General features: G+C 33.9%; 1 protein-coding gene across 1 annotated transcript in view; it reads right to left on the bottom strand.

The window, feature by feature from the left end:
* Positions 1-5,808: 5,808 nt before the first annotated feature.
* LOC149420300 (putative G protein-coupled receptor Mth-like 1) overlaps positions 5,809-26,734 on the bottom strand; it is a 122,145-nt gene continuing 101,219 nt past the window's right edge. The window contains exon 9 of the mRNA XM_089636079.1: positions 5,809-9,759. Coding sequence (XP_089492205.1) covers positions 9,643-9,759 — 117 coding nt within the window. The 3' untranslated portion in view covers positions 5,809-9,642. The remainder of the gene's footprint in view (positions 9,760-26,734) is intronic.

Genomic DNA, 26,734 nt, shown 5'->3' with positions numbered 1-26,734 from the left:
ATATAACTCTAAAGGGGACGCGAGCAGGCGTTATTAAAGGGGCAATTTTTTGTTACAGAAAATAACATGGAAAATAGGTATTAGAATTAAATCACAAACCAGTCTATACAAACCTAGCGTAGCCCACAAACTACTTGAAAACTGGGATATAACTCTAAAGGGGACGCGAGCAGGCGTTATTAAAGGGGCAATTTTTTGTTACAGAAAATAACATGGAAAATAGGTATTAGAATTAAATCACAAACCAGTCTAAACAAACCTAGCGTTGCCCACAAACTACTTGAAAACTGGGATATAACTCTAAAGGGGACGCGAGCAGGCGTTATTAAAGATTCCCCAACATTTATAGTAACTTTTAGTAATAATATAACTAAATTCAAGTATTATTAATTCAAAGTAAACATTCCATATTTACCGTGAAGCGGAATTCGTAACCTTTACCAAAAAACCTTCCCTTAATACGTTAATTTTAATAAATAACGGGGTTTTTATTTACAATATTTTTTATGTATAAATAAATTAACACATCATTTAAAAAAATGTTTTTCATTGTCTATGATATAAAAAATCGTTTTGCCATATATTTTTAAAAACTATTGAAACTTGAATCAGTTCTAAATAATTTTGCAACTGACTTGGTCGCTAAAAATAATAAAAATGTCGTGTGAATCGTGTGATATTGGCTTGGCGGAATTTTTGGACATTATTGGAAAGAGGGACGTATTATTAGAATGGTTAAGAAATCACGAAGTAATAAGAAGATTTAAAAATTGTGAAAAGTGCGGAAATGTATGTACATTGACTTCCCGCCTTAATTTTAAATGCGGGAAAACAATCACCGTTCAACTAAATCAGAAAAAAATAACTAGATGTAATTATACTGCTTCAGTTCGCAAATGTACATTTTTTTCGCAATCAAAATTATCGATTGAAGTAATATGTAGATTTGTATTATATTGGGCAATTCTGCGACCACCAAGGACGATTTTCTTAATTGAAGAGTTAAAGATTAGTAGCCGCACTGCAGTGGATTGGGCGTCGTTTTGTAGGGAAGTGTGTATAAATTGGTGTTACAAAACAAAGGAAAAAGTGGGTGGGTTGGTGTGACTGTTGAAATTGATGAAGCAAAAATCGGAAAACGCAAATATAACAGGGGTCGACGGGTAGATGGAAAGTGGGTTTTCGGCGGATTCGAGAGAGAATCCAAAAAATTGTTTGTCTGCTCGGTTCCAAACAGATCTAAAGAAACGCTGTTGCAAGTGATCAAGGAAAACATTTTGCCGGGAACTACCATCATTTCCGATTGTTGGAAGGCGTACAATTGTCTACAAGACGAAGGTTTTGTTCATATGAGTGTGAACCACAGTGTAACTTTTGTGGATCATGAAAGTGGAGCTCACACTCAAAATATCGAAAGATGTTGGCGGGAAGTTCGGGGAAGTGTGCCTAGATTTGGAAGAAGCGAATTGCACTACGAAGGCTACCTGTGCGAATTTTTATGGGAAAGGTCGCTTCCGCATCACAGGGACCGAGTACACGCTTTTTCAAAATGGCAAGTCAGGCCTATAATCCATTTAACGACGGAGAAAATGAGCCTACAGCTCAGTTAGTTGAGTTGAGTGATTCCGATTAGAGGTTTGTTGGCTAATTTTGTAATCAATTATTATTAATTATATTTGAATTTTTGGCGTTTCTCGCTTCCGATTGTGTTTTTTAATTGTTATGTTGGCAGTGCCCTACACTACGTAATAACAAACGCGAAGTATGCGAGAACTCGGTGTATCAAAATGGTGTGTCATACGGAAAATTTTCTCGTAAATTATTATTTACGTAAATAATATTAAATATCAATATTTTCAAAATCATAAATGCAAAAAGTATTTTTTTATTGTCATTAAGATGAATCAAATGATTGTTTATTTTTAAATACGTATTTTAAAAACGGTAGTCGTAGGTAAATATTTACCAAAAATTATATAATTAAAAAGGGATGTTGGATAGCCAATTTATTAGTGTCTAAACTACTTTCTCGTAGGTGAGTATGTAAGTTCTTGTCAGTTGTGTAATATCTTTCTCTGGGTTTTCTAATAATGTATTAAAAATGTATTTGAAACACCGTGAAAGAAAACAGTTCTCTACACTAAAAGCCCTCGCAGGCCGCAGGTTCCCTACCCCTGTTCTAAGCGTATGAGAATATTGTGTAATTTTATTGTTAGTGTGAGAAACCATCTCTTATTTTGTTTAAATAGTGCCTAGTAACTTTTACTATTTCTGCCCTGATGGTGAACACACTCTTTGAAACAAATTACACAAACAGTGTGGCGTCTTGTCTTTTATTTGTCTGTTGAAGAGATATTGCAAAGGTTCTCATGACGGAAAGGATTCTACTTGCTGAAAAAATTGCGTTGGCCTAAAAAGACCAATCCTTTTAAATTAATTTCATATGACGCTTCCACGAGCTTTAGAGAAAAATATTATCTGATTCATATTGGATACATCTTGGAATTGAAGGATAAGACATAATAAATAAGTTACGATTTATATTTTGATTTACAAAATTTATTTATATTAAAAACAACAAATAGAATATTATAAATAACATCACATGAACAACAATAATTATTATGATAAAAAGCAGCAAAAACAAACAATATTGGAATAATATATACAATTACTTAAGTACCAGTACTTAATAGGTACAGTACTTAATTAATACCATTGCAAAATACATGGAGTTCGGATATTCGAGATATCAACGGGGAATTTATCGGAGTTATAAAAATATTGGATGTCAATAGAAATGAGTCGATGAATGCTAATTCGTATAATTTTCCGGTTACTATATGTATAGGTATTACAATAATTAATATTAGTCAGGAATGTCAAAATTACAGTAATAAAGAAATTTCGTCTAATTTTTTCGTCATAAACCTTTAAGTATGTAAAATTATAACCGTAGCTTGAATTGTATGTTTATAAAAGTTTAAGTTAAGTTAAGTTTTTTTAAGTTTACAGTTTTGTTTTGTAGTTATCTTTTTAATGTTTTATTTTTTGCATGTTTATAATTACGTATCTATAAAATGTTACGCTTTAGCTGCGTTTGGTTATCATGTTATTAAGAAACTAATGACATTTCGTTAGATTATTAGATTTGACAGTAAAAAGTGTTTGTTTATCTGTGTTTTGTAGCATTTTATGAGTTCTGAAAAACGGCGGTTAATGTATGTATTACATAAATAGGTAGAGGAAAGGAAGAGTATTTGGAATACTGTTGGTAATTCGGAATACCGTCTTATCTTCGGTTCGGGTGGCGGAATCTATCGGTAATAATTATAACTATTGAAAGTCGAAGCTGTGAGCCTTGATTTTGGCCGGTATAATAGTTCTCTTGTGTCTGCGGATGAATGCTGACGTGTTTTGTGAAGTTGCTCCTATCAAAACTTTTTCGGTGAGTTTTTAATCCAATATAATCACCCCATATTCCAAACTATTTTATAACATTACAAATGAAATCACTTCAGAAAGAGTTATATTTTTATAGTATGGCTTTCGTTTTTGCATTTTTTAATACGTTGACATGTGATATAAGAAAGATCTTTTAGGTTATATGTTGCTAATGCGGAATACGGAATGTGATGCAAAATCGGAATAGTATTCCAAATTATATTCATTTTTTTTAAGTACTTTTATTTAATTTTACAGAGATGTCGTCACCAAATTTGTACCAGAAAAGGAAGAAGTGGGATTCGAATGATATGTGTGAAGCCATTAGTGCTGTTCGCAATAAAAAAAATGGGATATTTGATGGCAGCTAAACACTTTAAAGTCCCACGTACTACTTTGTTTCGACTCGTATCTGAAAAAGATGCGGACCCTTTGACTTTAACCTCAAAGAAAATTGGCCGAAAACCAGTTTTTAGTGCAGAGTTCGAAAAACAATTGGTAGACTACGCCCTTGTAATGGAAAAAAAATTCTATGGTCTAACACAAATGGATATCCGACGATTGTCTTATCAAGTGGCTGTTAAAAATAATCATCCAACTCCTTTTAAATCGGGAATTGCTGGCAGATACTGGTTGAAAGGCTTCCTAAATAGACACAAAAATGTGTTATCTATGAGAAAACCTACAGGAACCTCGTTTGCAAGAGCCATCGGTTTTACCAAAGAAAAATTGGACACATTTTACGACATACTAGAAAATGTGTATTCAGAAAAAAACTACCCCGCCGACCGTATATTCAACGTAGATGAATCAGGACTATCTATCGTTCAAAGTAAAATCCCGAAAATCATTGGACGCCGTGGTAAAAAACAAATCGGTGCACTAACTTCGGCTGAACGAGGGTCTCTTATAACTATTGTGGTTTGTATGAGCGCATCAGGCATATATGTGCCTCCAATGATAATTTTCCCCCGCAAAAATATGAATCTACAGCTCATGAAAGGAGCCCCGGCTGGATCTGTTGGAGCATGTCATCCATCTGGGTGGATACAAACTCACCTATTTACCCAATGGTTTTTACATTTCATGGAGAAAACTAAACCAAGCGAGAGCTCTCCGGTTTTGTTAATCTTGGATGGTCATTATAGCCATACAAAAAACTTGGAGATTGTAGATTTGGCTAGAGCGAATCACGTCTCCATAATATCACTCCCTCCTCACTGCACACACAAAATTCAGCCCCTCGACAGGTCATTCATGAGTCCTCTGAAGGCCTATTATAGCGAAGAAATTCGTATGTGGCTACGTAATAACGCACGAGCTTTGTCAGTATATGACATAACGGAGTTATTTGGAAATGCTTATCGCAAATGCCAAACCGGAGAGATTGCAGCAAATGGATTCAAAGTTAGTGGAATCTATCCCTTCAACCGGCATATTTTTAGCGATGCTGACTTTCTTGCTGCAGAAATTGAAGAGTCTGAAGTCCAGCATTGTGCAGAAGCGTCAACAACACCCATGATGGAAGTTGAAGCACGTCCATTAGCTTTAATGGAAAGTCCACCCGAAGAACAAAGTCCTTCCTTGGTCGCGATTGAACCCCAGCCGTCGACTTCGCGTGGAAGACCCAATCGCACTATCATTACCCCATTTGATGTTTCCCCGATTCCGCAAACTAGGAAAAAAACATCCAATAGAGGGCGTAAATCAGCGGTTTCAACTGTTATATCAAGTTCTCCATACAAGAAGCAACTAATAGATGAACCGGAAAAGAGGACTGCCAAGAACAAGCCCAAGGGTACAAAAAAATCCAAAAAGAAAAAAACGACAGATATTGCTACTGACTCGGATTCTTCTGCATCGGAAGTAATTGATGACAGTTCCTCTTCTGATATAGTCATCCCTCCTGGAACTAATAAACCAAACGATGAAGACGCAGTGTGCTTTTTCTGCAATGGTCCTTTCAGTCAGGATGTAAGGGGAGAACTTTGGGTCAAGTGCCTAATGTGCAACCTCTGGGTACACAATGAATGTGCCGGATGCGAAACAGAAGAGTATGTATGTGATTATTGCAAATAATTAACAAGACACTATTATATTCTGAAATATTAAAAGTGAATATAATTTGGAATATACTATTCCGAATTACATGCACTTTTAAAAAAACGCATTTTTTCTCATTCTTTAATTTTTTATTTTTTAAAAGCACTGTAATATTTTTTTTTAATTTCTGTTCTCGTTTCCTAATAAACTATTAGTTTCTTAACATTTAAATCGACTTTTATTCGTAAAAACATTTTTATCTTATTTTCTGCACCCTAAAATGTAAATGGTATTCCGAATATGCTTCCTTTCCTCTACTTATTTTATTCCGTAACAAATTTAAAAAGAAAAAATTATAACGGCCTGAATTCAATAAAACATTAATGAGTCGCGTATTTGTACCTAACGAGGTTACATACGTCAATGGTCTCAATTTAAATCGATTGCTTCCAGTGAAGGGCTCGATAATTATAATGTACGTTTATTACAAATATAAATAAATGCTTTAAATTAAATCAAAGAAAAAATCATTTCATTAAAAATATATGACTTATGCAAAAAAATATACATTAATGATCAGCAGGGGCGTGCCGTGACTTTTAATTATGTTTTCACAGAATAAAATTATGATTTACAAATTGGACTTTATTTCGTTTTTGAAAATCGAACTTTTTGCAATGGAAAAAACTTTAAAATTTATATTTTATATTATTTTTTATATTCGAACTTTTTCGTATGGAAAAAGTTCCTTTCAGTTAGTATAAATAGTTTAAGATATCCATAATTTCCTCAGAAAAATTGGAAGAATTTGAAAAAGTCACACCACGCTGTTTATTAATGGACAGGCTGCCACAGAATACTTATTACTTATTTATGACTTATAATAATTATCTATATATACACAACAACAATTCGTATAAAAATGACTGGGATTTTCCTAAAATTTGTATATTAAATATTTTTAACAATACTTATACATTTAATTAATTAGGCTTTTAATTTTAATTACTTAGATTTTATTATGTAGGAAGGCGCTATATTCATTCTAAATTGGAAGTTGGAATACATTTTTTACAAACTAATGACTCTTTCATCTCTCATAAATTTAGAAAATAAAACTAATTAAAGTATCGGTTTATACTCCAGTTAACGAGAAATCAAAAGCAATCTGTGCCAAAACAATATAAAAATATGTAATTACATTTAATATCAATTAAATTTCTACGCCATCTTAAAAGGAACAACATCTTCATTTGTACTTACTAGGGAATGTAATATTGCTGATAGGTCCTGCCCAAATCAATTTTGAAAATAATTAGTTCCCTTTAGAAGTGCTATGTCAGTACAAAAAAAATTAGGCGCTTTTAGGAAAATAACGAGTTTTTATAATATTATTATTCAAAAAGAATACTTTTTTTCAAAATATTTATTAATGTTATGCTTGCATGCGGTGCTGTCATCCAAATGTAAGAATTTAAAATTTGTAGCAAAGGTTTTCGAAAAACCCCTGGAAACATGTGACAGTATTCCTTGCTTTATTATAAAAAAAACGAAGATAGTCACTGGCTTACTTGTCACAGAGGTGAAGTAAATTTATTGAAAATCTGAAATTTGATTGCACGCCGCTGATATAAATCTCTTATTGATCTCTTCATTCATACAAGTGCTGGTTGTTAGTGTTTTATGTTACTAAGATATATGTGTAATACATGGTTTTTCAATAAGAGGTGTTATTTTGAATTGCCCGCTATTTCGGTAGATGTTACTTTTGAAGCTGTCATTTTTTGACATTTGACAAGAAGAAACTACGCCATTAATAAAAATGGAACGATACACGCTTCAACAACGCATTACAATTATTAAAATTCACTTGAGTGAATCAAATGCAAATCATCTTGAGTGATGAGGCCCATTTCCACCTAGGTGGCTTCGTCAACAAGCAAAATTGTCGCATCTGGGGCTCGGAAAACACAAGAGTTATGGTTGAAAAGCCTCTCTATCCTCAACGTGTGACTGTTTGGTGCGGTTTATGGTCCGGCGGAGTCATTGGACCTTAATTTTTCGAAAATGAGGCTGGAGCAACAGTTACGGTGAATGGATTGCGCTATCGAGAGATGATTAATAATTTTTTATGGCCGGAATTGGATGGTATTGATCTGGACAACGTTTACTTTCAACAAGACGGCGCTACGTGCCACACAAGCAACGAAATCATTGATCTTTTACGATTGAATATCAAAATAACACCTCTTATTGGAAAACTCTATATTATCTTATTCTAACTGTCCGTGGCCATTGAAACTGGTTGACCTGATGGACTGTTCCCGTAAGAAATGCTACCGGAAGAGGATATTCAACAAATAACACAGAAAAGTCAGTCGGCGGGAGGGACGGGCGCCATCAGGCCATAGCTGTAGGAAGGATTCACTCCATACATAACCTGATACACGTATACAGGTGACTGGTACTCGTATCGAAGCGGAATAATACCGTCAGAGGCGGAGTCTTCAGAAGGTATTATTCTGCTGATAAAGTGGTTTCTAATTTTTTTCTAAGAAAAAAAAAAATTAAGGTATTTAAAAATGAATTAGCATGAAAGACGGTTGTGATGTCACGCCTCCCGATGTTTGTAAACGTGCTGGGTCTTGAAGAAAAATTTTATAAGCGGCCAGCAAACTAGGTAGGCGGTGTCTACGTCATAAAACCATCATAATACGAATTCTTTGTGAATTAGCGGTTTTAGATCAAATGTGAAATCAATAAATATTGATAAATAGGCATATTAAAATTTTAGGGAAAAATAAACGTTTATAAGAAAGTACCTGCTATGTTCATGCACATAATACCACGTAGATCTAGTCAAAGCCACATCAAAAAGTAACAATTTATTTTTTTTGACATGTTTAATGGTGAAGTTATGAAGTAATTTTGTCCTTAAATGTTTCACTCCGGGTTCCAGTCACCTTGTATATTTTTAACAACATTCAAATCACGCATATAAAAATAAATTATCAAAATTTTTATCCGTTTCCACGGACCAAAGTTTATGTATACCACTTTTTAGTAGCAGCACTCAATAATTAATACTACACGCAATGTTCTACGATACCTATATTATTATTAATTCAGGGCGTATTAATACGCAACTGATACGAGACAAGATAATAAGGTAACAGAACACCTGTGATAACACACACAGTTCGTAACAATATTACCTTCGTACATTATGTTATTAGATTTCAACGAAACTTATAAATAATAAATTATTGCTGATGTTGGTATTGAATTGTGGAAAACGCGTCAGCCAAAAATCTTATTCGATGAAAAGCGAGTAACTTTGTTCTCTCATAAATTATTTCCATTCACAATCTATTTTGAGTCAGGTATATTTATTAATTACTGTTTAAATTAAAGTGACTGAACTGTACAACGATACAAGATAACAGTAGATACTTATTTACTGAGTATGATAAATGCTATATAAATAATGATCAAGCGATGGTAATATTGATAAAAAACATAGGACTAGGTATAAAGTATTATGGATAACAATATTTAAATATAACTATAATGTTCTTTGGCGGGCAAACCATGGCGCTGCCTCGTGTGCATTAGGCCTAATATCCAGGTCACTTGTGGACCGGTCTCCAACTGGGCCGGTCCTTAACTTCCAGGTCATATGAGAACCAACCTTTACCAACCAGGGTGGACTTAAGTTGCTCTGGATCATTCGGGTCGTTAATTAGTTAACCGGTGTAAACAAAGTGGATTTAAGTAGACTGGCCCTTACCTCGCAGGTCAAAAGAGAACCGGCTTTTAGCAGGGTGGACTGGCCCTAAATATCCAGGTCATTAGTGAACCGGTTTCTTAACAGGCACGGTGGATTGTAGTGAAACGGCCTTAGGTACACAAGTTAACCAGATTTTAACAAGGTAGACTGGAGTGGGCCGATCCTTAACATCCTGATCACGTCTGTTAATAAAGTAGACTGGAGTAAACCGACACTTACTATCCAGTTTCTTGCTTTTAACAGGGTGGACTGGCCGTAATCATCCAGGTCATAAGTGAACAGGATTTTAACACAGATGATAAATGTGACCAGAAAGACCCGAAAGGAATGGCGGATTTTCTTGTCAGTATAGTTGCAGGAGAGAGTCAGACGGCTGTGGGCGGGTGTCCATTGCCGTTAGTGATCCCATTACAGAAGCTGGTGACGTCATTTCGGACTATGGAGTGATGAGCTGTAGAAGATTGTGAACCGGACCAAGGCAACTGTGGACAAGAAAATATAAAATAATTAGTATATTTGTTGCAGTAAAAAACTTGTGTTGAGATGTTTCGCAGAATTTCAAATATAACAATATCATCAAATGCCATGACATTTTTTAATGATAATTTAATGTTGATCAAAAATTTTGCAAAAGCATATTCGGACCTTGAATCGTTTATTGGGGATCGCTAAATGGCGCTAGTTGGCCATTTTATGACAATGTTACATTTGAATTTATGTGAACCACCCTAAGCTCACTGTCCTAAAAGGGGAGAAATACTCCCTTTTTTGATCTTCACAAGGAACGTTCCGGAAGAAGATACTCTCAGTATCGCCCTGGTAAAAGACCACAATTCAGAATGGAAACGTTGCTTGAAATGACTTTATCTGTGTTTGGTGACTTCCCAACCTCCCTACCTTCCTGTTCCCCGTCTTCTTCACTATTTTCAATTTATTGGATAAGACAAAATCATTAGTTATACTGACTCCCGACGGTGGGGAGCGGTTGGGACTCTTGTGCGGTGTTCATATAAATACTTCCAATAATGATTCATAGCCTATATTTATTGTTTACATTATCTGCGAGTAGAACACTTAGGACCAATTGTTTCACAGAATTTGAAAATTCATCAGTTTTCAACGTTAATTTTCAAGTTCTGTGAAAGACCTATTAAAGTTCTGTTATTTTATCGTTAAGGGGAAGTTTCTTCGCAGAACTTAAATAATAAAAGATCACTCAAAGAACTTGAAAATTAACATTGAAAAACCCGTCCTGACTGTTCTAAAACGGAAAATCTACATAGTCAGGCACTCAAAAATTATTTTGGAAAGCGAAATGCTCTTGTTCTAAATGATTAAAATTATACAATTTGACCATAATTTTAAGACATATGAGATCTGTGAACTCCATAAAATAGAGAGCATGTGCGACAGGTAAAAGTTTCTGACAGTTTTATAATTAATTGAAAGTTCCCTTCACCCTAAAATTTTGGCACTTTACTATAAATACTAAAAGGTAGTGAGGGTGGAAAATCGTAAAATTAATGTTTATTGCCAGCACAAATTATATCTATCTCCCTTTCAAAGCCATCTACCGACCAAAATAATTATCAGGGCACATCTTCGAACACAAACAAATTGATGAACCTTTGTAAAGATATATATTTACAAATCACAATTGAAGAGGTGGATGCAATAGCAACTTTGGCAGGGTCTCACGGGTCGGTAAAGACAAAAACCGTTCGTGATATACCGAGAGCCCACTGATTCAAATATTTGTATTGGAATAGCCTGAAAACAGTGGTATACAGTTAGCGGTACCAGATTTCAGTGGGCGTTCGTTATTTATCACGACACCGCCGATATCACACACTGAACTTCTAATTATCATTTTTAACAATTACATTACATTACATTAAAGTTAAATATGATGATTGATGAGTGACCGACTTAATTCACAGTCGTTTGTTATTGCTTACATATTTACACGCCATTCTTAGCCTCTTGATTAAAAAATTAAATTACATGTTCTAATCGTTCCCGTGAATCCATTTGACGATGATAAGATAATGACATTCAGCGCAAAAGTAGTAATTGCGAAAACAGAAATCTGCAGTTCCGACGGTTTACTAAGCTACAAGCTACATAGCTTATCTGCCGTGTACAAAGATCATGCAACATACGTCGAGCAACATTTCAAGCGACTTTACAGCACTTTTGTACAATCCCTTACTGACCCTTGGGACGACTGCCTTAAATACGCTTAGGCTGTTTTTACCCCAGTCGCCTTTTTGGTATCTCCAATCACTTCTTTATCTGCTGGGTAAATATTACTTCTGTAGGTTTTACACAGATGAAGCAACACACAAAAGTTTGGAGCCTGGTTACAAGTAAATATTATGTATTAAATATTATTTAATATCATTCCTAATGCTTGGAAAACGAAAAGTACAAATGTTTTGCGCAAATTGGTCAACGACTGGCTCCTTGATTTAGGGAGGGTAAAAAGTGAAGATATGTTGATCAATAGATAATCTCATGATAAAAATTATAAAAAATATATATGTACATTATTGTCAAAACACTGATACATAATTTTTTAAAGTACATACAATACAAAAACACATATTTATCACCTCTGAACACAATTGTCAATTCTGTATTAATCTGTACTTTATTTATCAATGCTATCGATTATTTTCTAATCATCCAACTATGTTATAAACTTATAAACTACCCTTCCCATTTTTTCTACCTTACAACTCCTGTGGTGATCTGTCTTTTTATTACTACTATCTGGCTGTTATTTATTTTACCGGTTTTGTTTTATATTAAGTACTAAATTATAATATGAACTAAACTTGTCAATTTGACTGGCCTAAAACAGGATCCATTCCTAGTTGGCTAGTCAAAGTTTCCGCATGTTTTATTGTATGATTTTTATGTGAAATAAATTTATTATTATTATTATTTAAAAAAACTTTGTATGCATTTTATTCAAACAATTTTCAATATTCGTCATAAGTTGTCATTGCATCCACTTCCTTTTATTAGTAGTCGGCAGAACATGACACATTTTGCGCCTTGTTTACTGTACAAGTATACAGATTTATGATAATTGCAAATAATGATGCATTCTGTATAGGTGTTATAATAGTGTAATAATAATAACAATAATAAAAAATAAGAAAATACACAGATTTAGGAAATGAAATTAAAAGAATTTGGCATTCTCAGACTATAAAAATATTATCATTTGTTATTTCGGCTACTAACTGGCATTATACCGAGCACTCTCATTCAAAATTTAGGGGTATATCTGTCAAAGAATTTATACATAAAAATGCAATGTCAAATGTCATTTTAAATATATGTAGGATCACGAAAGATTTAAAAAATATTTTTACTGAGGGATCAGTAGGATTTATAGGTCCAATTAGAAGTTCTACCGAGCCGAACCCACTGATATGAAAATATCTGGAGTCTGTAAATTATTTTTCCATTTGATCTCTGGTGATTTGACGTGTTGTTTTTGTATCATTTTTTATTTATAATTCTTATATAATGCACTTGCATAATGTGGATTGACTAGACAATCAATTTGGAAAAGTGTGTGGAAGGGTTTAGTTTTTCCTGTGGGGAAGATTTAACCCGGATATAAACTAAAAAAATATTTTGATGATTTGTATAGTACCGTTTTTGTGCAAAATCGCCTCAAGGGCGCTGTAATCATTATAAATACCTAATGATTCAATTTATTTTCTAAGGAATTTTCAAAACATAATATGAATTGAATGTGAATTCTCCAGTTTTCAAGCAAAATTGCACATTATACTTAAATTTAATCTATTTATATGAGAGATAATGGTGCAAATGATAAGAACGTTAAATATATAATGCTTCTCATTAATAATGTGACCGTATCGTATTTTATTGAGATTTAAAATCTTTTCTTCTTTATGTGCCGTATCAGGTCCCCCCGACGTTGGCGATCACTCTAGAAAATGAGATTTAAAATAGCGTGATAAAATTATCGTGTTTTTACTTTTTGGGTCTGTCCTGAAGATGAACACCGTAACGATGTCCGAAACGTTGGATAAAGAATGAGGAAGTTCAACATGGAATAATAACCCTAAAAACAATTACGATATTACTTTTGGCAGAGAAAATCGCAAATAATATCCAGCATACTTCTGTATCATGTTGTGGCTTCTCGTTTCATGTGTGCTTTAGTGTATGTTTACTATTGTGAATACAACCTGCTGTAAAACTGCTTGGGAAGTTTAGCGGGTGATGAAAGGAATAATTTTTTTTTTCAAAATGAGATGTTATTTATTTTATTTAAGGGAAATCAACTGTTTACAATGTGGTTGGTTTATACATGTGAAATTTAGTTATCTAATAAATCCATACTATATATTTTCTCATTATACTAATACATTATCCGTCCTACTAGTTAGATTATTATTACAATGTGGTAAAGCCAGCCTTGAGCCTGGTTTAGGACTGTTTTCAGGCAATATAAGATATGTTTCTACAGAGATCCCTACAGATGTAAGTTATTTATATTTAAGATCAATAAAAACAGGACCTCACCATTATTTTTTTTAATCTAAAACGGTGTGAAAATTTTATAAATCTTTTTTCAACTCTAAAATTAGAGGTAAACACAAGATTTTATTTTTCTAGACGATGAATTAGTAACTTCCCAAGGGATACCTCTAGAAACATTTGAGATTTTTGTAATACGTTCATCAGAAATAATTCAAATTAACCCCACGGAAAGATCAATTCTCTAGGCCTGTTATGGCAAAGTCAACCGTAGGTCCGTCCATAACGTCGGGCCGCGCGCCGGATAGTTTTTACACGACTTCATCACTTATGGCATTAAGATTCTCACTTTATTTTAGAGATTTAATAGGGCAAATTCAAATTCTCCAATACACCAGGGACGCGCATTGCATATTTTTGTACACAAGTGATGTCTCGTCTTAAGACCGTTTTAACCAAACAAACGCTAAGTAATAAGTCAAGTTCCTGTTATGACTTACACACCGCGTTATATTTACACCATGTTGAAGTGAAACTTCTTTACGCGCGTCATGCATTTTCGAGGACCGGAGTAAAACCGACTCATGACCGTCACGAAAAACAGTGATCATTTGGTGGTGGGGGTACGGGACCCCCACCACCGCTCACCGTTCACTGTCGCTCTCTCACCGCAGTCGCTTACTGAGGTGAGGGAGCCACTGACGTACTATCCATAATAATAATACATATTCGTATAATCATAAAATAATAATTCATAAATTAATATAATATATTAAAATATAAATAAAAATTAATTTATTAATCCTAATGTTTATTTCGGGAGATTTTAATGTAAATTTCGCGAAGAATGAATCTGTAGAGTTATTGAACTTTTTCAAAAACACCCTTAATTTGGATATGGTTAATGATAGGAAAATTAGTACGACTAGACGGGGGACAACAATCGATGCAGTTTTTGCACGATTCATTAAGGATTTGAGTGCTAAAGTATATATCTCGCACTTTAGTTACCATCACCCAATTATCACGACATTAGGAAATAATATCCGTGAAAGTGACAATGAAAATGTCACATGATTGGTAAATCGTAATCGAAATTTTTAATTGTAATATTGTTGTGTATGTAATATTTAATAATTGTAAATAGTATTGCATAACTGTAAATAAATTGAAAATTTTTGGAACTGTACTTATATCGAAATTCATTCATGTATAAGAAAATATTAAAAAGAGAAAATCTATGCTTCGTCGTTGAATTATTTGACCTATAATCTTCAAACTAACGTAAGACAGAAAAAAAGAGAGAATGAAATGAAAAGAGAGAGAGAAGAATACTAAAAGTTTCACTTCCGTCGTGCGTAGGCTTGCCACACACTGTATTTTTTTTTTAATAAGACCGTATGTGTATTTATAGCCAACTAGTTAACGTGTACCCGACGTTGATCGGAGACTTTTTCTCTACTTTCTATAAATATAATATGCATCTATTACATATAATAAGATATTCTCTAAATGATAGTGAAAACATCAAATCCATCAAATCATTCACTCGATCAAAATCCATTGCGTAGTTTCGAAGTACTAAGCGCACAGACAGACGCGGATAGCGACTTTGTTTTATACTACTTATTGATTAAGGTACATTTTCTGGGTACATACCTAATGGAAATAATTCTATTTATAATTTCAGAGTCAAAAGGTTACAGTTCATGTTAAGTCGTATTTCATAGGAAATTGACACTTCACTTCAATATAATGAATAGGTTTTCTTGCGAATTTGCCTACAAATGAAGCGTCAGTAGTTCACTATGACAGGAAATTATAAAACATTCGTGATTATTCACAATGGGTGAAAAAAGCTAGCATTTTCAAATAAGCTTTTATAAATATGCAAACAGTTCGATTTACAAATGTTTGACAAGGTCGTTAAGAGTTTAAGGGAAGTTAGGTAACGTACACGAGGTGTAGGCAGAGAGGATGGAACGCAAAACACTCTGTCCTGGAATTCTGAGGTGTAGGCAGGGAGGATGGAACGCAAAACACTCTGTCCTGGAATTCTGAGGTGTAGGGAGGGAGGATGGAACGCAAAACACTCTGTCCTGGAATTCTGAGGTGTAGGCAGGGAGGATGGAACGCAAAACACTCTGTCCTGGAATTCTGAGGTGTAGGCAGGGAGGATGGAACGCAAAACACTCTGTCCTGGAATTCTGAAGTGTAGGGAGGGAGGATGGAACGCAAAACACTCTGTCCTGGAATTCTGAGGTGTAGGGAGGGAGGATGGAACGCAAAACACTCTGTCCTGGAATTCTGAGGTGTAGGCAGGGAGGATGGAACGCAAAACACTCTGTCCTGGAATTCTGAAGTGTAGGGAGGGAGGATGGAACGCAAAACACTCTGTCCTGGAATTCTGAGGTGTAGGGAGGGAGGATGGAACGCAAAACACTCTTTCCTGGAATTCTGAAGTGTAGGGAGGGAGGATGGAACGCAAAACACTCCGTCCTGGAATTCTGAGGGGTAGGCAGGGAGGATGGAACGCAAAACACTCTGTCATGGAATTCTGAGGTGTAGGAAGGGAGGATGGAACGCAAAACACTCTGTCCTAGAATACTTTTCGTATTAAATCTCGCACAAATCGTCTCAAACACATTCTTCGTTATTCTGCCTATTGACACTACCCGAATCGACTAGACTCAATGTTTTAGATTTACATATCTTTCTTGGACGTCCTGGACTCTTTTCTTCCATCCACCCGTTATTATTTTATTCTCTTTGGATACTCCTTTCACCATCCATCCTCTCTACATATTAAAACTACCTAAGCGTCCTACATTAGCTTCATATAGGAGGAGGCCGAGGAAAAAAAAATCCCCTCAAAGTTTATGTCATCTTTGGGGATGTTGTGTAAGCGTATTTTTAGGGAAAGGAAGGAGAGAAATTTTTGAGAAGGAAAGGGCATGTGGAGTGGGTCAATGTGTCCAGGAGTGACGGACGTATGAATCCATCCCTCCCACTGTAGTGCAAGGCGATGGGTCGAGAGAGTACGGCTGGAGAGGTCAAAAAATGTGATTTATTCACTCTCTTCCGAACCGACCCGCCACGCAGTAGATAGGCAAACACATCCGCCTCCACTACCAAACGTAGCGAACCACTTAGGGTGACCTATAGCAGGGGTGTTGGTTATCCAATAAATGGTTCCCGGGACAGGGGTACCCATACTGGCCTCCCAAATTGTATATCCTCATTTGTAATGCATGGTTTTACCTCAAATACGCCCAAAGGCTTGCATTTTTAATAGTATTTTTTCAATACTTAATATTCCAAGAGTCAAGATACACATGTATCCGAACTTAAAAAAAGACTAAAACGTGCACGTGATTGGAATTTCAGAACCTGTTATACGAACGGTATGATTATGAATACCCGTCGAACTTCTTCTAAGAATTTTAATTTCTTAAACTTCAAAAGGTGGCCAGCGTTTTACAAAGTTAATTGTTCTTCGATCAATAGACGATAAGTAAATAGAACCACCGTGAAGACATCCTGGCACTCATTGTTTAGCTTTAAATAAGGGAATTATTATCGGTAGGGTTTGGCAAGCTTTTGAGGAAGGGGAGAGGGGGCATCGAGGACACGGAAGGGGAGGAGTAGAGTGAATAATTCCTGCCCCTTACGATGGACCATCAAGCCCCCACCTCCCCTTCGCCTACACTGATACCGTGTTCCACTTGCTAAATCACCAGAGGGTACGAAATACACTGTTTTTTAGAAATAGACCAGATTATAAAATTATAAATCCTGATTTCAAAATTCCACAGAAATAGAGATAGTACATTTGGTTGCAATTTGAATATGTACTGATACGATGGGTGGGCTCCAAGGCTGAGGCCAAGCGAGCGAAATTTTGTGAGTGGTGAGTTGCATTTTTTTAATTACACGAGTAGGTCGGCAGACAACTCATTTTACGTCGCTGTGTGGCACAAACCGCCCTTTTAAATGAAGCCGAAAGTTGCGTAAATTATGCGACTCACAACCTAACCTTTGGCCTAAGCCTTAGGCTGCAAATGATATCGGTTTCGTACGGTTATATGTACGCAAATGATTGAAGAGCTGAAGTGCCACGCGATTCGCTACCAGCTCGTCAGCTCGTCATCGCAACGTCGTCGGTCGACCGACCGTACGCGTGAGACTATTTCCTGCCGAATACTTTTAAGCTATTAGAGATGTCACTAATTCGATCTTATGTTTTACTTAGAAATGAGAAATATTTAGGCACACCATAAATTTAAGGTAAACTGCTTTTTTACAAAGCGACCAGATAATAAAATGAAAAATCATGGTATTAAAATTCCTCCAGAAATGTAATGTTTCATAATAGGATATTTTGGTTGCAATGACATTGAACCTGCATGATATACGTATCGATGGAGCTTTAGAAGTTATTAGAGGTATCATTGATTCGATGTAAATCACAAGATAGTATCAAATAGACTGTATTTTTTACAAATAGACCGATCGATAAAAGTACCTGGTCAATGAATATACCAAATTACAAAACGAAAAAGCTTCAATTAAAATTCATAGTCCACATAACTAGAGCAAATCAATGTTGGTTCAAATAACCAAGAGTATTAATTATATCACTCGTACATGTATGAACTTTCTTTAAATAAATAGATTCTAAAATGAAATTCTGTGATTGAAAATTTCACAGAATTTACTCAGAATCACTCAGTCATTTTGTAACAATGGCCAGGACTGCAGAAGTTATTGGAGAGACTGTTAACAAAATATTTTGAAGTAACATTTTTATTTGCGATTTCTCTTATTAATTATCGTATTTTAGTATATGTACGAAACATTTTGCACAGTGAAATTTCCAGAATTTTAAATAAGAGCAATTTTGTTGCAATAAACGAAATTGTGAAACTATCGTTGACAAACTTTAAAATCAATGATAAAATGATTCATTTTGTGGAAGGAGGATGTAAAGTAAATTGTTTTTAAGACAAATATTCACATGCTAGTAAATTTGTGATATTGCCAGGAATAGATCAAAATGTGTACCTACATATCGATGGGTTCCAAACTTTAGAAGTTATTGGAAAGGAGCTCAAACTCAAACACGAAGAAACAGTCTGACAAATGTTGAAACCACATTTTATGTGCAATTCTGCAAAGGGAGGGATTGCAAGACTAAAATGTCACCGTGATGTTCTGTTGAAATTTCTAACTTAACCCTGCTTTCTGCTAAATCCACTTTTGAACTAACCTACCCATGCATTATAACGAAATACATGCTCATAAAAGATGGAGCAATTACTTATAATTTTAAATTATTCGTGCATGAATGAATAATATACGTTCACAAAGGAAACTGAGCGTTAATACAAAATTGGTTCATGCAAAAAATAAACGTTTTTAAAAATATATTTATTTCAAAATAATTTGCGGTAAAAGAACGAAAAATAACCGTCGATCAGTGATGCGTAGATTGGGATCAATTTATGTATTGGTACATGTTACAATCCTAACTATGAAACAAACAATGTCCCTCTAATAACGCTCGAACAGTGAGGTGTAGCATAATGAGTCATAAAACTTGCCCAGTTTTACTATCTGGAATTTCAAGATAAATTCAACTACGCCCCATACTCCCAAATACAAAGTCCAACAAATATCACTTCAACTGAAACAAAATAAGACAAGACGCCATATTGTTCATAATTGAACACTAGACTTCACTCTCCATTTAATGCAGTTGCTTCTCGCATTAATTTTATGCACAACTAGCTGAAATACCCGGCATTTCCCGGGCTACAAACAGAGTTTTTCTAAATTAGATGTAGACAGTATTTTTTTCTTATTTTGAAAGTCAAATGTGCAAAATTTCTTCAAGAAGTATCAAAATTGTGCTTTAAGGGTAGGGAAAAGGGGATGGGGTGGTTTTTAGAAATCTCATGTTGAGTGCGACCTTCCCCTAATTTAGAAAGTCAAGAGTGATAAAATTTCTTTAATCTCTGAATAAAACTGTAGATTTGTATAAAAATCAAATCCACGCCGCCCGCCCGCCACAGTCACTCTTCTTTACATAAATAGATAGATTCTTGTTCAAAAATATGTGCATCGTGTGGAGAATGAAACTTGCTCTGTCTACGTAATTAATTTTAATAAAAGCTTTCTTTAAAAGCATATATAAATGCACATAAGCAATAATTCTTAGCTGTAACAGTTTGTTATTATTGTTATAATCATTATAAGACGCGATTAATATTATGTACTAGTAATTTCACAGACGTTTAGATAAACGAATACTTATACTCGGTCAAAACTTCGAGCATGTAAACTCGGCCACCCTGACAAATCGGCAATTGCTGAGCATTTAATTGAAACCGGCCATTACTTTGGATTTGTTCCTGAAAACCTTGGAAGACCCAAAACAATTAGTGCAATCCTAATTACGGAGGCAATTGAAGTTCATAAACATCCCATTAGCATTAATAAAGACGATAAGCTCAATAGTACTTGGTATCCGATAAATGACGGCTACACCAAAACTAAACGAAAAAACAATCTCAAATAATAATTGTATAACCAGCTCTTATTAGATTGGAGATGGCTACACGGTATCAAATCTATATACTGCACACACTTCACCACAATCTTAACACATCTGCCCTGATGATGGACAATGTAATGCTGTCCGAAACGTTGGCTAAGGAAGGAGGTAGCCCAACACGGCATAATACTCCAAATTAAATCACTAAAATAATTATGTACTCATAAATAAGAAGAAAAGATATTTAAAATACAAGGAAAATTTAAGAAAATTCTTTCACAGAAATCATTGTTCAAATACTTGCGATCAAGGGTTATAAATTTTAAATAATTTTATATTATTACGTCCATAATGTAGATTAAAGACAGTTTATTCGTTTATCATCGTTATCTTGCTTTGAATGAAATAGTCTTCTCAGAATTAATAATATCCACATAACCCCTTTCCTCACACTTCCTCTCTTGTTAGGACGCGCGTCTTACTTATTCCATTCTACTCATCTGCTGAGAACAGGTTACCTCGACTCTATTACTATAGCTACGTACATGTTTAGTATAATCGAAAGATAAGTCGCTACACAACATTTTGGATATCATCCAAAGATAATCCTATAATTAGTGGCGGTGAACGAAAAGAGTTATACAGTGGGTACGTGTACATCAACATATTATGTATGAAGGTATGTATTTCAAGGCTAGACACAGTGGGAGTAATACAATTGATAACGTGAATTGGAAACTAGGAATTTGGCGATGAATTTCGATTATTATTAAATACATCTACTTGAATTTCGATTATTATTAAATACATCTACTTGAATTTCGATTATTATCAAATACATCTACTTGAATTTCGATTATTATCAAATACATCTGCTTGAATTTCGATTTTTATCAAATAAATCTACATGAATTTAGATTATTATCAAATATATCTACTTGAATTTCGATTATTATTAAATACATCTACTTGAATTTCGATTATTATCAAATAAATCTACTTGAATTTCGATATTTATTAAAAACATCTATTTGAATTACGATTATTATCAAATACCTACATCTACTTGAATTTCGATTTTTATTAAATACATCTACTTTAATTTCGATTATGTATTAGTGAATGGATGAATGCAAATCTTGGAGGTAGAAATTAACCCATTCATCAAGCATATACGAGCTGAAATTCGGCAGATCGACTCGTTGTCGATGACAATTCATTTTGCATCATCTTTTGGTGGCAATCATGCATACTCAAGCGAACAAATATGCATTTCTATGAATTTGGATGACATTACAACAGTTAATATAGGAAACAAATGTCGGTCCTACCCAATCGGGATTTGGCCCAGTTTTTAGTACAGTTGACTCCAGTCCCTGGGGAGGAAGGTTTAATCCTCAGTCAAACCAAAAAAAAATAATAAATTTTTAAGACATTTAAAAAGATTTAAAAAGAGCTGCTGTGAGTTAAGAGCCAGTCCCTAGGGGATGGTTCATTCCTAAGTCAAAAAAATGATACAATTTTAAATACATCTATTGATAAAACATATGAATGATATTTAAAAAAGATTTTTAAGGGTTGATTTTTAATTTTTATAAAACAAACACGAAATTTATGAAACGAGGTTTTGTGGTTGTTGTAGGTATTCAAATATAAATGTCCCTAGACCTAGACTAATGTTTCTGTAGCATTCATATTAAGACACATAAAAAATAAACATTTAAATAAAACTTTTTCAATAATTACAAAATAACTCTGTGGCGTCATTTTAATTTTAATATAATAAATGACTTCGTAAACACCACTATTTGATAAAAAATGAATAATATTTATTTTCTTAAAAATTGGTGTTAACAACGTTATTAATTATATTAAAACATAAATATAAAATTAATAAAATATTCGGTGACTGACAGTGCAGCAGCGGTAGGCCAGTACGTATAATGTAACATTTCTTCCAAGGTGTTGAGCGTGGAATAAATAACAAATCTAGAAGCGCCGCCTTCCATACAAATTCGTATGGAAACAAGTGTACATTTAGCCATTATCCCAGCACCTCTTTCTAGATTACACTATGTAATGTATGTGTAAGGCCCGTTTGGACATATATTTTAATCAACTAGGCATTTCTTGCGTTCTTCATTTATTCTATGGTGTTGAGGTACTCTTCCGGTCGTATTACAATCAGCCGCAATATCGCCATCGATTAATGGTTGAATAAGTTTTTTTATATTCCAATGACATGCATTCAATAATAGATTTGATATCAGTACAAAAAAATAGTGATAAGGTCTATATAATCAATGCCAATAACCTTCTTTCTCGAATGTTTTATTTTACCAACGTTTGATTTTAAGATAAGATATCAACGTTTGATTTTCAAAATAGATTTTTGATGATATTTAAAAAAATAAAGTACAATATAACTCTATATCAAGCAATACACTATTTAAATTACCTTTGATTTTACTAAGTTAAATTTATACCCAACTCCAAGTAAATTGGGCTTTGTAAAATAAACAAAAGTAATTAGAATAAAAAGTCAATGTGCAATACACATACAATTAGACAAATCATTTTCCAATCGGACAATTCCAATGAATAAAATATACTCTTAATTGACAATTTGGACAATTCTTTATTCAATTAATACATGGCAGCACTTCTGTTCATAGCTAGAACGTGGAGCGTGTGTACAACAGACATTAGCAGCGCATCACACGGCGGCCATGAAAAGTACTCGTATTTATTTATTTTTTTATTTAGCAGATATTACGGCAGTAATACTTATACAGATACAAATATGTCGGGAGCAATAAAAGGGTTTATCTTTTACAGATTAAAGGTACTAAACGAAAAGGGAGATCTAAAATAACATAATATGGGATTTACAATACTACATCGGATGGGTGGAGAAAGGAGAATCAGTAGAATAATAAATATATAAAGTCCGAGCGAATGAAAAAAAGGAGTCGGGGACGACTGAGGAAGCTGGGTCTTGTCAAGAATCGTGTAACACAAACTTCAAATTGAAAAGGCCGCAAAACAGGAATTGTCCTTGCAGAAGTGTTCTAATACTTTAGGAAAACTGAACAAACGAAAGTACTATTCAAGTTCTGTTATTATATATGGTGACTGGATACACAGCGATTTAAACAGGAGATTTATTGTGGTCTCAAAAAAAAGGGAACTCAGACAACATAGTCAATTCCCGGGAACCATTTAATCTTTTAAATGATTGTGCCGTGATGGATTAACAGAAGCGAATACCAGATCGTTCCAATGTAAGAAAGTTTATAAAAAACTCAAGTAATTAATATTATTTACGTAATAATAATTTCATCCTGGATTAGACGAACAGCTGTTTTTAACCCTGCAGAGAAGAAATATGCACTTTGTCGTGTATCTTGTATGTATTATTGATTTGTTTTTTCAGATAGCGTTCTTTCGCCCTCTTTCAGAGTTTGAATTTTTCCCAGCATCACTAACCTGTCAATGTTTTATCAATATTGATCAAAATATTAAAAACTAAAAACAGGGGAATAGGAAGGTTAAAGGAACTTACATGTGCGAAATTTGATGAATTGTTTAAATTCTTTGAAACAACCCGTCCTTAGACTTTTAATGTGATAAATCAACAATGGGCTCTGATGTCTTATTAATAATCCGGTTGGAGAACTGTAGACCCCGACCTTGAGGTTCCCACCTTATTTGTCTCTATAATACTCGCAAGTTTACGGGTAACCTAATAGACTAATATCTAGCGCCATCTATGAGTGAGCTCTTACTCTAATATCGAGGATATTACAAAATGTATTATTATTCCTTTCTCTGTTCAGTTTCATTGTTAAGGAGCTACGCACAAAACAACGTTAAATAAAGTATTAAGAGATGCAATAACTATCAAGGTTACTGTATTAAAAAAATCTAATGTAATTTGGAAGCGCGCGCTCTAAATCCAACTGGGAAGGCCTGTCGACTATACAATAAGCGAGCAATGTCAAATAAAATTAGACTGACAAACAAACTAAAAAAAACGGGAACTCACACACGCCCGACGAGCCGGGGAATAACCGGGCAACCAGACAAGCGGAATTCCCTGATCAAACATTTTCGTTCGCATTAGCTTTCGCTTTCGTGAATGCGGAAAATTTCTAATTTGAAACACCTGAAGGTAGTTGTTGTTGTTGATAATTAAACATATTAATTTTTGGTTGTCGGTGAATACGAAAAGTGATGTTATTCCTGCGTAATGCGTAAAATTATTCTATTTCAATGAACTTTCAATTAAAAAATTGAACGTAGAAGCATAAATCAGATCAGACAAGCGATTAAGTAGGTACCAAAACTATTGTATTGACTAATAATTCTCCATTAGAAATGTGCGTTTCTTTTGTTTAGAACAGATGTTGTATTTTTCAACTTTACTAACTTTATGTAAATTATTTGTTCTTTTGAAAGGCAATGAATGATCTGAGAAAAATATTTTTTATAATATTTCAGTCTCACAAATCTTACAATAATAATCCCGTGATATTACAATTGTAGGATTTGTGTCACGGGTTTGCGCTAGTAATATAATAAATATTATGTTGAAATCTTTGAATTTGGAACATCCTAATATGAACATTTGTGTACAAACCTGAGTTTGTTGTTGATTAAAAATAATTATAAAAACAATGAACTAACTGAAGTACCGGCGTTGTTTAGACATTTCCTCTTTTTTGAAAAATTTTATCAATCTCAGAATAAACCTGTAGATTCGTATAAAAATCAAAGCCCGGCCGCCCTCTCTCCCACCAATGTTAGCAAAATTCACGTATTTTTTGTGAAATTGTTGTTAAAAGTGGTGGTATTTTGCATAAAAATCGACGCCACCTGCCGGACCCACTGATAATCTTCTTTATATAAATAGATAGACAGATAGATAGATAGGTTACGGGCATGAGTCATCACCCAAAGTCGAATCCTAAGGCGTACCTCCGGGGCCCAATCTTGGCCCTTTACTATTTAAAAAAAATATTTTTTAATGATCTTGGCTCAATGTTAAGTTAAGTATCTCTTATTTGTTGATAATCTAAAGATTTACCGCATAATGTCTGCTACATTATGATCATGATATGCTTCTATACGACCTTGATACGCTTGGTAACTGTTGTAGTCAAAAACATATGTTTTTGAATGTTGATATAATATAATAATTATACTATAACTTACACTCAAAATAGATGTAGAAATGATTATGCACATTCCATTAATAATCCCAAGTTGAAAGTAGTTACTACCATAAGAGATCTAGGCATCACTCTTGATTCCGATTTTACGTTTAGTGTACACATTAACGATTTTAAGAGAAAATCATTGAAAATGCTAGGATTCACTCGCAGCATATTAAAGCCATTCAAATCTCCCCAATCAATTGTAACCTTATACAATTCATTAATCATAAGTAAATAAGAATAAGGAGTGTTACACGAAACCCACATTATATGAAATGTGTAAGAATATGTACAAAAAACTATTATCATTCAAATATGGATTAAACGCCTTACTCCAATCATATTAATTATGAAGAATGACTTAAGAAGACAAGACGAAAAAAGAACACAATTTACTGAATAATAAGTTTAGACAAAATTGCTCACAACAAGCTTGAAACTACTCATTGTCTAAGTAATAATCATAAATATAAATATAAATAATATAACATTAAAATTCCTAATAGACGTTATTTAAAGAGTTATTTAATAACAATATAGCCTATTTTAATCCAATGTATCGAATGAGTAGATGGTATGTCGTAGAATATGACGATATGGACATATTTATAAACGGCCTCGTATATTTAAAAAAACATGGCTTAACTTTTTAGCTATAAGCGAATATGACGTCATGGTTAATAGAAATATTTTAACTAAAAATTATGTAATTGTTTTATAGTATTTATTTTATTTCTTTTTTATTCTTCTCTGTACTATACTACTGTACTTACTATGTTTTATATCTTAATTTGTTTATTATTATTACATCCTTTCTGATATTTCACAAGTTGCATCTCCACCTAAATCTTGACATTCGCCTGCTGTGAACATTTTTAATTGGACTGTAATATCTAAGCACTTCCCAATGACAATTTAATTAAGAGAATAATTAGTAACAATCTTTAAATGTTTCAAACAATAAATAAATAGATAGGAGATAGATGGATGTAATATTATGTTAATATTCTAATTGTAGATTGTACAAAAATTATTATATTGTGTTGTTATCAATAATATCAAAAGCAGCATGTGTATTTTACGTATGTGTGAGGGTTACAAACGTGTTACGATATGTATAAATAAAACAAGCATTAGGTGTAGATGGCCATC

Source organism: Hesperophylax consimilis, chromosome 10 (assembly GCF_061612785.1).
Source record: "Hesperophylax consimilis isolate HC1 chromosome 10, BYU_Hcon_1.0, whole genome shotgun sequence".
NCBI classification, from domain to species: Eukaryota; Metazoa; Arthropoda; class Insecta; order Trichoptera; family Limnephilidae; genus Hesperophylax; species Hesperophylax consimilis.
Note: the sequence above shows the minus strand (reverse complement) of the source record. Positions and strands in the feature narration are given on the sequence as shown.